General features: G+C 51.1%; 3 protein-coding genes across 4 annotated transcripts; all 3 read right to left on the bottom strand.

Moving 5' to 3' along the window:
• Positions 1-2391: 2391 nt before the first annotated feature.
• Positions 2392-4952, bottom strand: tfg3_1 (transcription factor TFIIF complex subunit Tfg3; the record flags this gene model as incomplete). Its single annotated transcript, XM_066116465.1, has 5 exons — positions 4452-4952; positions 3174-3621; positions 2689-3078; positions 2512-2579; positions 2392-2415 (listed from the first exon to the last, which is right to left on the bottom strand). Exons 2-5 carry the CDS (start codon positions 3289-3291, stop codon positions 2392-2394), a joined length of 600 nt encoding a protein of 199 aa, XP_065978347.1. The 5' UTR covers positions 3292-3621; positions 4452-4952.
• Positions 4953-5343: 391 nt separating this feature from the next.
• Positions 5344-7361, bottom strand: sbp1_1 (Ran GTPase binding protein Sbp1). The gene is made up of 5 exons (XM_007809790.2): positions 7168-7361; positions 6722-6907; positions 6316-6574; positions 6078-6206; positions 5344-6015 (listed from the first exon to the last, which is right to left on the bottom strand). Exons 1-5 carry the CDS (start codon positions 7231-7233, stop codon positions 5921-5923), a joined length of 735 nt encoding a protein of 244 aa, XP_007807981.2. The 5' UTR covers positions 7234-7361; the 3' UTR covers positions 5344-5920.
• A 1187-nt stretch (positions 7362-8548) lies between these two features.
• J3458_000995 (uncharacterized protein) lies at positions 8549-12048 on the bottom strand. 2 transcript variants are annotated; one of them, XM_066116464.1, is made up of 2 exons: positions 11019-12048; positions 8549-10638 (listed from the first exon to the last, which is right to left on the bottom strand). In XM_066116464.1, the coding sequence occupies exon 2, from the start codon at positions 10524-10526 to the stop codon at positions 8850-8852; it is 1677 nt and encodes a 558-aa protein (XP_065978346.1). In that variant the 5' UTR covers positions 10527-10638; positions 11019-12048; the 3' UTR covers positions 8549-8849. The 2 variants fall into 2 exon arrangements, with proteins under 2 accessions (XP_065978346.1, XP_007807980.2); XM_007809789.2 differs by having other exon boundaries at positions 8636-11867.
• Positions 12049-12711: the final 663 nt, after the last annotated feature.

The following is a 12711-nucleotide window of genomic DNA, read 5'->3' as shown; positions in this document are numbered from 1 at the left end:
TTGATCAACACCAGACATTGGTCTTACGTACAAAGTAGCCCCAGACGGCGTACTTTTGCAGGTCCCTTTGAGTCCAGCCCCCCCTTCTGCTCCCGGAAGTCAAGTTCACGGGGAGAGACTGGTTGACGCGGTCGACGATTACCATGACTGACCTCTACGGTACGGAGCCTTCTGCCACTTATGAACCCGTCAAAACCCAAGTCAACGCCTGCTTAACATACGTTCCATGTCGTAAGGATATCCCCCAGCATACACACCAAGCCGGCTCAGATGCCTCGTACGGCCGTTCTCCTCCGGCGCCGTTGCAGCCTCTTGTCGTTCCTGATGCACGAGTCCGGTGGAAACAATATGTAGGGCGTATCAAGGTGAGATCACCCAGTCACTTGACGCGGCCGATTTTGGACAGTTGTGTCCTTCACCACCGGGTCACTCAGTCTATCCAATTCCAGTAGAGATTTCGCACATGCTTCGAGAAGGGGGAAAGTTTTTTTTCTTCTCTTCAGACTACAAAGTGTCTTTCTTGGTCTCGAATGCTCCGTATCCCGACATTGATTGGCTTTGCCACCACACCGGAGCTCACCAACGACAATGAGCAATTCGCTGCCTACTTATTAGCCAGCCAATCAAGCCCCACGTCATGGCCAATGGCAAAAAGAACATGGCAGTTCCAAGCCGGGCTTGACATGGGCGGAATGGATCACGATGGGTCTAGAAGGTCACGTTGGCTGCAAAAGAAGGCGTAGACAACCAGTATGGTGTGCGTCTGGCTGTCGCTCGAGACGCTCCCGGGAATGTCCAGCGTGCTCGTGGCTTGCAAGGGCATCAGAGATGTGTGTGGTCAAAATTCCTCGTCTTCGCAATCATACCTACCAGGTAGGTACTTGCTGTATGTACATGCTCCGTGCCATCATTGCCATTGCGGACTCCGCCTCCGCGGCAAGGGATCTTTGTTTCGGTCTGGTCCTCTTCTCGGCGAGGTGCATGGATCCTATTTCCATGGAGACTGGCGATGCAACTGAAATGTGGACTTGCAGATTCTGCCTACGTTGCAGGCGGGACCAACGATCCTCTCGGGTTGTTCAAGAAGGCGAGTGTCGTAGTCTCTCCATTTACAGCGTCGATGAGAGATCTCGGTGTCCTCGCCAAGCGGTATAATTTGAATTTGGTACTCCGTAGTTGCTCATAAAAGGCTATACCAGGCCAATGCCTGTTGATAGTTGACCGAGTTTCAGACTCCTTAATACTGAGAAGCCTTTAGTCCCGTGAGTATAAGTCGGCAATGTTGCACCGTCAATTATACATTCTGTGGTTAAAAATGGTTGATTGGTGCGGCTCGGCAGTGTATTGGATTGAACTGCTGATGGCATATATTTTATTTTCCTTGAATCGTCTGTTTCGGGAACTGGGGTGAGCAGCCATGTTTAGTCCTGCGGGAGCTATTCCTAATGTTGCGACTTTTGTGGCCTTTGGACCAAGATTTGATGCGTCTGGTAGGACCAGCTGACCCGTGTGTTGGCGGCAACGTGCCAATCGCCCTTGTAGATCCGACCAGTTCCGTCTCTCCCGCCGCAGCATGGTCGAGCCCACGTCGAGCCCACGTCGAGCCCACGATCCCCTGCTCAGCCCTACAAAAGCCAGCACGCGCCATTCGTAGAATTTCCCAGCCTCCGCCGCAAGTCAGACAAACCACGGCAATCTTCAGCCCGGGGAGGAGACATTTGCACCCTGTTCGTGTAAATCAGCGCCATGGATGAGCATTCAGCAATACAGTTCCAACGAGTAAACCATAGACGCGCATGTACACACGCATGTATATTGCCGGGAATATAATTCCATCCGCCACTCCGTTCCCACAACCAAGGTGAAGACAGGTCAACCGGGGGATAATACGCAGACAACTACTAGGTATTCATTCGCGGAATCGCCTACACGACCACCCACTCCGGGCCAACACTCGTGTTGCAATCATGACATCGAGTTGAGATTGGTTTTAAAAAAGACTATTCATTCCCAGCCCACTTTTACGAGAACCTAACAAGAATTTCTTTTTTTAAAAGAAAAATAATAATAAAAGAACATAAAAGAACAATCCTTTCACTCCCTTCTACTCCATACACTGAGAAACCCCTGTCCATTTCCCTTCCACCAAGGTTTCTTACCCACTTGTATCCCTATATTGAAGAATCAAGCTACATCCTGTGTGGTTGCCGGATAAAAGTCCATTGAGGAACGAGACTTGGTCTGAGATTATCAACCCTGGCGTAGCAACCCGTGGCCTGGTATGCCCGCCGTCCCTTTCCCCCTAGACTCCTCGTAGTTTTTTCATGCCTGCACCAAGGGCAGCCCCGAGCTTTTGCTGGGAGGCCCCGAGGCAAAATATAGGAAAGAAGATTAATTAACCAATCCCTTCTTTGACTGTGGCATCCGTCAGAACTCGTGATATCTTTTCTGCATTCAACCAACGGTGAACAAGAGGGGCGGGGGTCCAAGGTTTCAAGGGTATCAACATACCAGGTGCTCCCACAATTTTGTCGTCAGCATATCCGGCATGGTATACAGGTCAATTGAGAACTCTCCGGCTTCAGCAAGGTTATCGACTATTAGCTCATACGCATTTCAAACATCAACAACTCCGAAGACATTCCCCGGCGCGGACGGAATAAAGCAGCGGGGCGGCCAAAAACTTACCTTCCACATCACTCCTTATGTAGGTATCCGGACCTTTGTTCTCATTAATCAGTTGAATAACACGCAGCAGGTCCTCCTCGTCAAGCTTTTCCAGTGCCTCGGCGATCTTCTCGTAGTCGTACTTTTGACCTCCCTTCTTACTGGCAACCGTCTTCTTCTTCTGACGGTCGTCGTCGTTGGGCAAAGGACCAGTTTCGCGCAGACGTTCCTGCAGAGCTTGCGACGGGTTCTTGAAGGTGACTGTGTGTGTGGCCTCATATTTCTCCTGCAGGAAATTCAGGTCATGGATAATGGGGGCCAGCTTCGTCTTTTCAGTCGTGTAGCAGTCGATACTGATTTCGAACTCACCCCAACCCTCGTTGCTGCAGAGGAATGGAGGCTTGGTGAAGGCTGGAGGCAAATGATGCACACATGGTTAGCGCATGCTCTAATCTTGGCTAAAAAATAAAAGGCCCAGGTAGAACGGTAGCCGGGTTTCAACTCACTCTGAGTGGGGTTCTCAAAGGTGGGATGTAGGTTGTAGACAACCTTGGTAAACACATCGGCAGGCCTCTCGTTGCCTTCTTCATCCAATAAGTGCAATTTCAAGCTCCATTCTCGCATAGGAAACTCGGCAACTGGGGACGGCTTGTCGCTATCACGCAACTCACAATTAGCATCTTTTCAGAGGAATTGTCAAACAAAAGAATCCTCCTTGAAGCAGTTTCGTCCTTCCTTTTGTTTCGCCATATCTGCAGTATGCATGGTCTGTAGCTCACAGCATGCAGACTCGCGGCAAAAATAAATATCACAATTTTTTTTTTTTTTTCAATTTTTGATCTCGTCCATTCGTCGGTTTCGAAAAGGGGGGAAGTAGGTAAACGTCTTAAAACAAAAAAAATCGTGGCAGGTTGCTTACATGATGTGCTGTTCGGTGACGACTTTAACTTTCCTCTGCCGATCGTTAGCATTCTTCCTCGTCCGAGGCGGCATCGTGGTAGAATGGTGTTTGCCGTCGATGGCGAGGCCACGCTGCTTTCTCCTCGTTCGTTTCGGCAGCTCTGGATATAGATGGTGAAGAACAAAAAAAAAAGACTCGTTGTAAAAGGATTCCCGCGATGTGAATAAGAGAAATACGAAAAGAAAAAGACGGCGGCAAGGGCAATGGGGACAGCGATAAAGCGCAAAGCTCCTCGCAAGCAAAATAGAAGCATCGACGAGGCGGGACGGGACCGCAAGACGGGCACAGAGATGAACAAGAGCCGGAATTGCAAAAGTCAAATCGTGAGCAGCCCAAGCACAAGCACAAGCACGAGCACGAGTGCGGGTAGCTCATGGCCCCCCCGAGAATAAACACAGGCAAAGGCTGTTCGAGTCCTGCCGTCCAGGCACGCATCCAGATGCGCTATCGGCCGGCTGTCGAGCAAGACAGAGTAGCCGCTTGACAGCCCTTTACAGCCGACAGTGAACAATGGGCTCTTGCTCGCTCGCAACGTTGTGCTTCTTCGTCCGAGGCCGAGTTCCAAGGAGCCAGCCCTCGCCATGCTTCGTTGACACCAACATCCGCTGCTCCCCGCGACTGCCTTGTCCTCCCTCCGCCCTCGCCTCGCCCAATCTCCCCGTCCATTTAAACAGCACGCTGGCCAGCGACAAGACAAGACGGGGCCCACGGGGTACCATGGCAGGGCAAAAGGTGTATTTGGGGGAGTGCAAAGCAACTAGCAACTGCAGACGACCGATGCCGCCGCCCGGAGGTGAAGGGGGTTTCAAAATCATCAACGTACCTCTACCAGCATGTTGGCGGCTGTCCGGGGTCGATCTCCGTCCTCCTTGAAGCAGAATTAAAAAGAAATAAAATAAAATAAAAATTCGACACCGTTTGAAATGGCTTCCGGTTCCGATTCCCCGTTTCGCTGCTTCTCCCTTCTCTTTCTGCGTCGAGTATCGAGTATCACAAAAAGGACGGAAACAAAAAGGGACCAGAGGAGGCCAAAAAAAAAAAAAATGAACAACACAACTCGGACCGTAGTAATGACGTTTGAAAGACAGACAGAAGGGAACGGGCAAGTTAAGGAAAAATTAAAACAACCGAAAATTGGTGGGCGCCGCGGTCCGGTCAAGGGATGAGTCGACAGAGGAAATCCGCGTCCGGTATTATAGGATAGATCTGGTAGGGCCGTCAATTGCGATGGAGCGAAGACGTCCGAGGATGCGATGCGACACGAGGTGGAGGAACGGGAGTCGGAGGTTCGGGCTGGCGACAGGAAGGCGTCTGGTCGACTTGCTCAAGTGGACGAGCAAGTCGAGCGGCGAGCGGTCGAACAGTTCTGGTCGAGTTGGTGCGGGCGCCGGTGCTGGGGCGAGCTGCCTGGCGGGCGCCTGGGGCAGAGGGTCTGGCACGGCTTCAATGTTCATTGGGCGCATTCATGGCTGGCTAATAATGGATCAAACCATGTCCATTGACAGCTTTGTGCGCATGTCGAGGCCTAGCCTCAAGTGCTTAGGTGCTCAATCCTTGGCTCTGGTTAGCCTGCCCTGCCTGGCGCCTGGCGTGCCCAGCCTTCAATGTTGACATGCGCTCGGGCCCATGCTCCAGTATTGGCGCGCTAAAGGGGTAGGTATGTATGTATGTGTACATGGACCAAGGCCTCTGCTGTGTCTGCTCTCGCTGCCGACTGTAGAAGTACCCTGACATTCAACCCTACGCATGCGCCCCGACATCTCGTCACCCTTACTCACAATCATCTCGTTTTCCATTTGACATTGCATTTATTACTTTGTGTTGTGACCTGATGCTTCGGAAATGCTATCTACCATTTGCGACCCTTGCTTAGGAGGGGGAAAAATTTGCACCGCTTGGGTGGTCCCAATTCCCGCCCGCATTCTGTGTTCCTCAACCCATGAATTGTCCATTCAACTACTCCGTTTTTCATTTCATTCATTGCCGTCTTCGTCATCTTCTTCTTTCCGAATGGTTCTCAATCCAGTGAATTTTTTTAAGAAAAAAAAATAGAGAGTCTGTAGTTTTTTTTCTTCTTTTTTTTTTCGGGTTGGCTTCATTATTGGGGGCGTTGGTTCCAAGGATGCAATATTTTCGCTGCTGGGATGACACTGAACGCTGATGTGACGATGGGGTAAGGGTTAAAAGGGGGAGGGCAGTGATGTCAGGTTGGTGGCAGGGAGCAGCAGCTCTTCGCGGTTCATGGACTGCAAGAGCCCGTGACGATTTCTGCATGGCCAAGTGTCTGGACACTTATTCAGACTTGGTAGTCGATCCCTCTTCCTTGCCGAAAATCACCTCATTCTCCTTCTGGGCCTTCAAGAAAGCATCCTTGAAGAGATCGGCGTCTACAACATGCGCATCAGTACAGGGTCGCTCGCGTACAAAAGTAATGTGGTGCAAGACTCACTCTCAGAGTTGGCGAAGCGAATGGCAAGAGTACAAGCCTCGGGTTCGCCCTCACTGACATCGGCAGCGGCATTCCATACCCAGCTGCGGTCAGAACCAACGTTGGGAGAAAGCTTCATCTCGGGCACGACTAACGCACAAAAGGGTCAGTCACTCTGATTCTTGAATAACCCCCGTCATCCACGCATATTCCCAGCGTTCACAGCATCCATAGCGGTTAGGGGGGACAAGAAACTTACTGTAGTGGTTAGCGCAGACCTTGAGAGTCTTGTCGCGTCGCATAACCAATCTGGTCTTGCCGTTCTCCTTGTGCTTGAGCAGGCGAACATCACCAGTTCCTCGCTCCTTCCATTCGCTAGATTCCTTGGAGAACTTGAACAGCTTTGCGCGCATTTTGAAGAGCTGCTCCTCGGACTCCTCGTTGGTCTTGGTCTCAACCTTTTCGGTGAGCTTGATGACGGGCTCAAAGTGGACATCCTCGCTCTCAGGGGGCTCGTCCTGCAGCGGTTAACAGGTCAGTCGTCTACTCCCGTGCATCCGCCATTCAGGACCGCCAACTCGGTCCAAGCACTTCCCGAGTCATCATCATCACATAACCATCATCCCGAGATTCGCGCGTGGAAAACAAACAGACAAACAACGTACCTCGCCAGCCTCAGCCTTGGCAGCTTCTCGCTGGGCCTTGGCGCTACCAGAAGTGTCGCCACGGTCCTCATCCTCCTCCTTCTTCTCCTTCTTCGCGCCGCCTCCAAACATGGAGAAAACGGCCGACGAGGTTACCGGCTTCTCATCGGCAGCAGCAGGGGCGGGGTCGGAAGCGGAACCAGTAGCCTAGCCATCATATAATCAGCATCTGACGAGAACAAAGAGATTCGCAAGCAAAGGGTAGCATAATCGCGCCATCAGAGGACTATTCCCCAGTGTCCCACCAAAACATCAACTTCTAGAGCTGCACATGAAGACGCGGGCGCATAGTCGGCCATGGACCAAACCCCCAACGGCCGGCAGCACGCGCCACCATGGGCAACAGTCGATGGGTTTCAGTGCGGGACAAGGACAAGACAAGTGTCTGCAGGAAGGGCGGTCCATACCTCCTCGGTGGTCTCGATGGGCTTGGTCTCCTCGACCTTGGGCTCGGTGTTCTCAGCGCTAGACATGTTTGCTTCTTCAGGGGGGTTATCGTAAGGTGAAAACGGTCGGAGACTATGTAAAAGGAGAAACCAGATGCTTCCAACTAGAACAGTCCAGTCAGTCACAACAAGGAAGGCTTTAAAAAAAAAATCCCGTGCCCACCACGGATTTGTTCTTGTTATTACCCCTCCAGCCCTCCACCAGCCAAACCCGTTTAGCACTTGGGGCAGTTGCGCCCCACCCCATGCAGCGAGAACCAAACAGGTGCGCCGTCTATCGATGAGATATGAAATGCACTCACAGGGAGCTGGCGCGCTACAGTTGCTGGAGATAAGGCCTGGACAAAACACCTGGTTAGGTCTGCAGCAACAGAGTCGTGTAGAAGGACTCTTTGCGAAAAGAGGTGTCGAGATGCGAACAAGCAAAGGCCAAAGGCTTCAAGTGCTCGCGAAAAAGCAACAAAGACTGCGCTTTTCCCACCAAGAATCAAAGGTCAGCGTAGTAGCGTTGGGCCTTCTTTCGCCGCCCGGCCCAGGCCCCTATTGCCCAAAACAACCACCAATCCGGGGTGAAGGACCGGCCGAGAACAAAAGAAACTCAAGGCCAGCAACCGCAGGCAAACCAGAGGCAAACTCGACGCAAACTCCCTGCCGCAGCACAAAACGTTTGATTGGGACTGCTCCGGTGTAATCCAGTCCTTCAAATATTATGCGTGTCATTTCTGCGGCCACACGTCGGCGCCAGTGTTCTATTGTTGAGCTTGGCGGGTCAGGCACAGGTAGGGACATCTAGAGCTGGCATCTACAGCAGGGGTGGTCCCATCATCTAAAGACTCGACTTTGCTTAATCCTCCGTGTCGTCGTCCAACCGTACTCAAAGATATTATTTATACAACTGTGGCACGTGAACTTCAGAAACATGGGAAGCCGGCATCATCTGCCAAGTCCTACTCCCGCAACTACTTGCGTACGTATATTTCGGGCTGCATGGTCTCAGCGGCATGGCACCAACCATTAGGCAGCCCAGCCACTCCGTCACCGTACATAATACCAAGGCATCACAAGTGCAGAACACGCCTTCTGCTCTCACCGCCTTTATTCACCCCAATGTCGACAAAAGGACAAATTGTGGACAATGAAGCGCAGCAGATGGCATTGCGGGGTAGCTATCTACCTCGGGGCAAGTATCATAGTGAGTTGCGCTTCTTATTTACCCAAGTACAGCACCGACTACCTCCCTAGGTGGGTACTTACTCAAAATGATTGCATTCTGGACTTGTCACGCTATCAGGCCACACTGCTCAAGTCCCTAGGCACGTATTGTACCCAAGCACCTAGGTAGGTACCTACAGGTAGTCACCCAACATGTTGGAGTTTTGATACAACATAATGGCACATGGTAAAAACACCTTTACTGTTTGATGCCAAGTCAGATGGATATCCTTGTTTGCTATAAAAGAAAATTTGGCTCACGGCCACAAAATCCATAAATCGACAAGTGTCCGGACCTAGTCCTCCACTCGACCATGACCAGAAAACTCCAGCGCGTCCCGTAACCTATTTAAAAGCAAAGTCCTTATCCCAACGCCTGGGCCTCTTCATCTCTATTGCATGAGAGCCTGCCGTATGTTCCGTTCAAGCATCTACCTAGCAAAGACGAATGTCCCGTCCCGGCCCTTTCGGCTATTCCGTTTGCACCAACTTGGTTTCGGCCGTCCACAAAACCCATGGTCATTGCCATCTTCACGAAGCAGTCCCCGAATCTTATTTCTACCTTCACGCCTTCTCTTGGCCATGAAGTCTTGGGCCTTCTTTCCATACTCATCGTGCTCCGCTGTCTGTCTGGTCACCTTGAGCCACCACATCTTTGCTGAAATTCGAGTCCTGAGGAAGTACAATTCGGCGTCAAGTATACCATCCTGGATACCGAGCTTGATGTTATTATGTGATTCCACGGCCTCCGATGCCTGCTTATACATCGACTCCAGAGTCTGTGGAACTTTATCGACCACCCCTCTAGCGTACTCAACTGAAGATGACGGAAGATTCGAAAGCAGCCTTTCCATCCTGACAGAGGAGGCCTTGAATCTCTCTATCAGGGTATCAGAGACTGTCACCATCCCACTGGCTACAGTATCGGACACTGCCCCAAATGACTTCTTAGCTCCGACAATACACCGTTCTGCTTCCTGGGCAGCTATCGGGACCAATTCGGAAATATCGTGAGCCAAATTCTTCGTCCGCTCATATGCTTCTTCCATTATACCTTTTCCAAAGTGGACCTTGACAGCTTTGGTTACAGCAGGTCGACATGTGGCCTCGACTAGAAGTTTGACCACGCCAAAGGCTTCCTTTTTTGTAAACTTGACAAGAAAGCCATCTTTGGAAGGGTAGAATTCCATTTCCACGGCTTCTCTGTTGCGGGTAGCTGTGATTGAGACACAGTTCTTCTTCTTCAACCATGTTTTCTGCACATGAGAAGCAATGTGCACCATAACGGCGCCGTGTCCCAAAGGGCTAAATTGAACATCCGGTCTTTTCAAGCCAAAAAGCCAATCGTCAGATGCTTGGTCTTTTATGGCAACTAAACCCATGCCCTTGGCTGATGTGGTCTGTTGTGCAACTGTAGCAGTTGGGGCCGACTGTTTTGTATAGATTACAAGAGGTGTTGCAGTTGCAGTAACCGTAGAAGTGACGACAGTTTCTGCAGGTCTCATGAACTCGACAGTTGAAGGATACAGCATTGAAATTAGAAGGCTGAATACAACCGCAAATAAAAGGCCAGGGAGAACCGCAGATGTCGCATCCGTAGCGTACTCCCAAGTACGGAACATTCCCTCTCTGGCAATATCCATCCAATGTCGAAAACGTACAGGTGGTGTGTAGAACTTGTTGTTTGTATTTTCCGGGGGCCTTTCAATAATTTTGCTTGCTTCCGGTGTCAAGATGGAAGGTGTCTTCAGGCTCTGCTGAGTATAGTCCAAAGAGCATCGTGAACGAGCCTCCTCCTCGGATTCCGAAGCATCGGAAGCCTGCTGAGCAAAGGCTACTTCATCGTTGATTAATTCAGTGCCCACTTCATGTTCAGCAGATTGTGGTGAGGTTTCGGCTTCTTCGTCTACCAATGATTCATCGTCAAAGGTCTGTTCAGTACCGGCCAGAGACTGTACATCATCTGGCCGGTGAAAGTCTAGCGAGCCTACAGACTCTGATATAGACTCGGTGTAATTCTCATCATGATATTCGACATCGGTGCTGCTGATCAGCTCAAAAGTAGACTCGGCCATACCGGAGTCCTCGGTTGGAGTGGCCGCTCGCATAATGTCTGGATTGCTTGTCGATATCCAGTTTGCAAGACGTTTATTTCCTTGTGGCCGAGGAAATCGAAGAAACGGCTCCGAGTTGGACAGCCCAGGTAGCGGGGAGCGTGGTCTATTTGGAGTCAGACGATGTTGTTGGATATCACGACGGTTCGCAGGCGGTGGCGTGGACGCAGGCGTCGTGGGCAGCTTTTCCATAGCGAGGCGGAAAGAACGAGTATGAGGGCTCGACCGTCTCACACGAAGAGAGATGCACAGGCTGCCATGAGACAGTGCTCGTCGTCGAAAAGAACAGACGACAATACAAAGAGCTTGTAACACAAGGCGCGGAGGGGAGGTGTAGTTTAGATGAAGGAGGAGGTGGTGCAAATGACGACGAGAAGGCCCGTCCCGGGAAAGAGGCGGCGGGGTTGATGATGGCGAGAGCAGACGAGGCACAACAGACGACGAAATGGGATCAACTGCGGAGAAGAAGAATTAGGAAGAACTGACCACAGCAGATTAGCTTGCACTTCACCCACGAGATTAAAGAAGTCGAGCTTTTGTGCATCCGATAATCCGAGGCTGACGGTTGCCTATTCACGGCGATAGCTGCCACCTGATGCTCAGGCCGAAGTGGTATGCGGCCAGACGTGCCCAGACGTGCCCAGACGTGCCGACGACAGAAGAGGGTGGGGTAAGGCCAAGGCGTGTTTGATATTCGTCGGCAACCGCAGGGTGCGAAATAGAAAGGTCAACGAGCGATCTCGGGCTTCGGAGCAGGTGGTATCCAGAGTCGATTTAAAAACGATTAAAAAAAGGAGGCGGCGAGCCAGCAAGTTGGCAGACGGGTGAAAAAAAGAAATGAACAAATCCGAGATGATGCGGGCAGGATGATGGAGAGAGAGTGAAGCTGGGACGCAACAGGGCCACCGAAGGGGGCTTCTGCCTTGTGCAGCGCTTGAGGGTCGCGCCTTCCTACTTCGGTACGTAATTTCTGGCTACTTACGCACCCAAAGCTATGGTATGATTGACAAGTTCGGCCCGGCATCTTGCACTTGGTGAAGCTTGCGTCTGTAACAACATTTGAACCAGAGCACCGCCATTGCACGGCCAACTCAACCTTTGAACGTGGGCTAAGTAAATTAACCATCCAAGTGCCTGTTTATGAAAAATAAAATAAAACAAAACAAAATATAGAAATAAAGAAGGCGTGGGCCGGGACGCAATCCATGAGAAGCACTTCCACGCCAGCCTTATCGACCGCGACAGACTGAGGGGCAGATAAGACGTCTGGTAGTAGTCACGCCAGGCTCTCGAGTGCCGTGCAACGCCAATATTGCCCCTCCAGCTCTCTTCTTCCATTTGCCACACATGCACACAGAGAAATTTTAGACATTTGGGCACCAGAAAAAACAAGACACCGGATGCAATATAGCCCGTCTCAGCGCAATACAATGCTGGCGATGTCATCGTATCGACTGGCCGTGGAAATGGGTCATGAGGCACCCGATATGCACAATTGCGCCAGGGGCCCCTTGCCCACGGTGGGGCCAGTCGACTTTTGCCCAAAACCCCAGCCGAGGGCGAGGAGGGGCAGACACCCAGATACCCGCACCTGGGCACCTGGGAGCAGTGACGTGTACTCGGTCGACGAGCAATAAACCACCAAGTATTCGCGAAGCCTCCAGCATCACAGCACCAAAGTATTGTATCGTTGCTGACTACCCTCACGTGGCTGTCTGTGGAGAGGCATTTATCGATCCACTTCACCTGGAGCTTGTTTTTTGGCCGAGGCTTCCAAGCTCCGAGTTGACTGATTTAGAATCTAAATACGCCTACAAGATAACTAGTGAGCCAAGCCAGCAAAGCACAAGTTTGGGGAAAGACCACATAGTCCCGTCTCTATGCATATATACAAGACCGTCTCGCGACCAACAAAATGTCTCTATCCACAATCACCCAGCCAGCACACCCGTCGGCTCACGAGGCATGAAAATGTACTGTCATCAATGTCTGGTCGTCCTTTTCATCGTCTCTTGCCATTGCCAAATCATTACTGCCATTCGTGTTGACTTCCATCTCCTTACTCCTCAACTCGATAAATTTAGAGCCACATGAACCATTATAGAAAGGAAATAAGAACAAAAGAAGAATTGATGGTGGTACAAAAGAACAGGATGCCCTTGGGCACATGCGAGAGCAT

This window comes from Metarhizium acridum, assembly GCF_019434415.1.
Source record: "Metarhizium acridum strain ARSEF 324 chromosome Unknown scaffold_1, whole genome shotgun sequence".
Classification (NCBI taxonomy): domain Eukaryota; kingdom Fungi; phylum Ascomycota; class Sordariomycetes; order Hypocreales; family Clavicipitaceae; genus Metarhizium; species Metarhizium acridum.
Note: the sequence above shows the minus strand (reverse complement) of the source record. Positions and strands in the feature narration are given on the sequence as shown.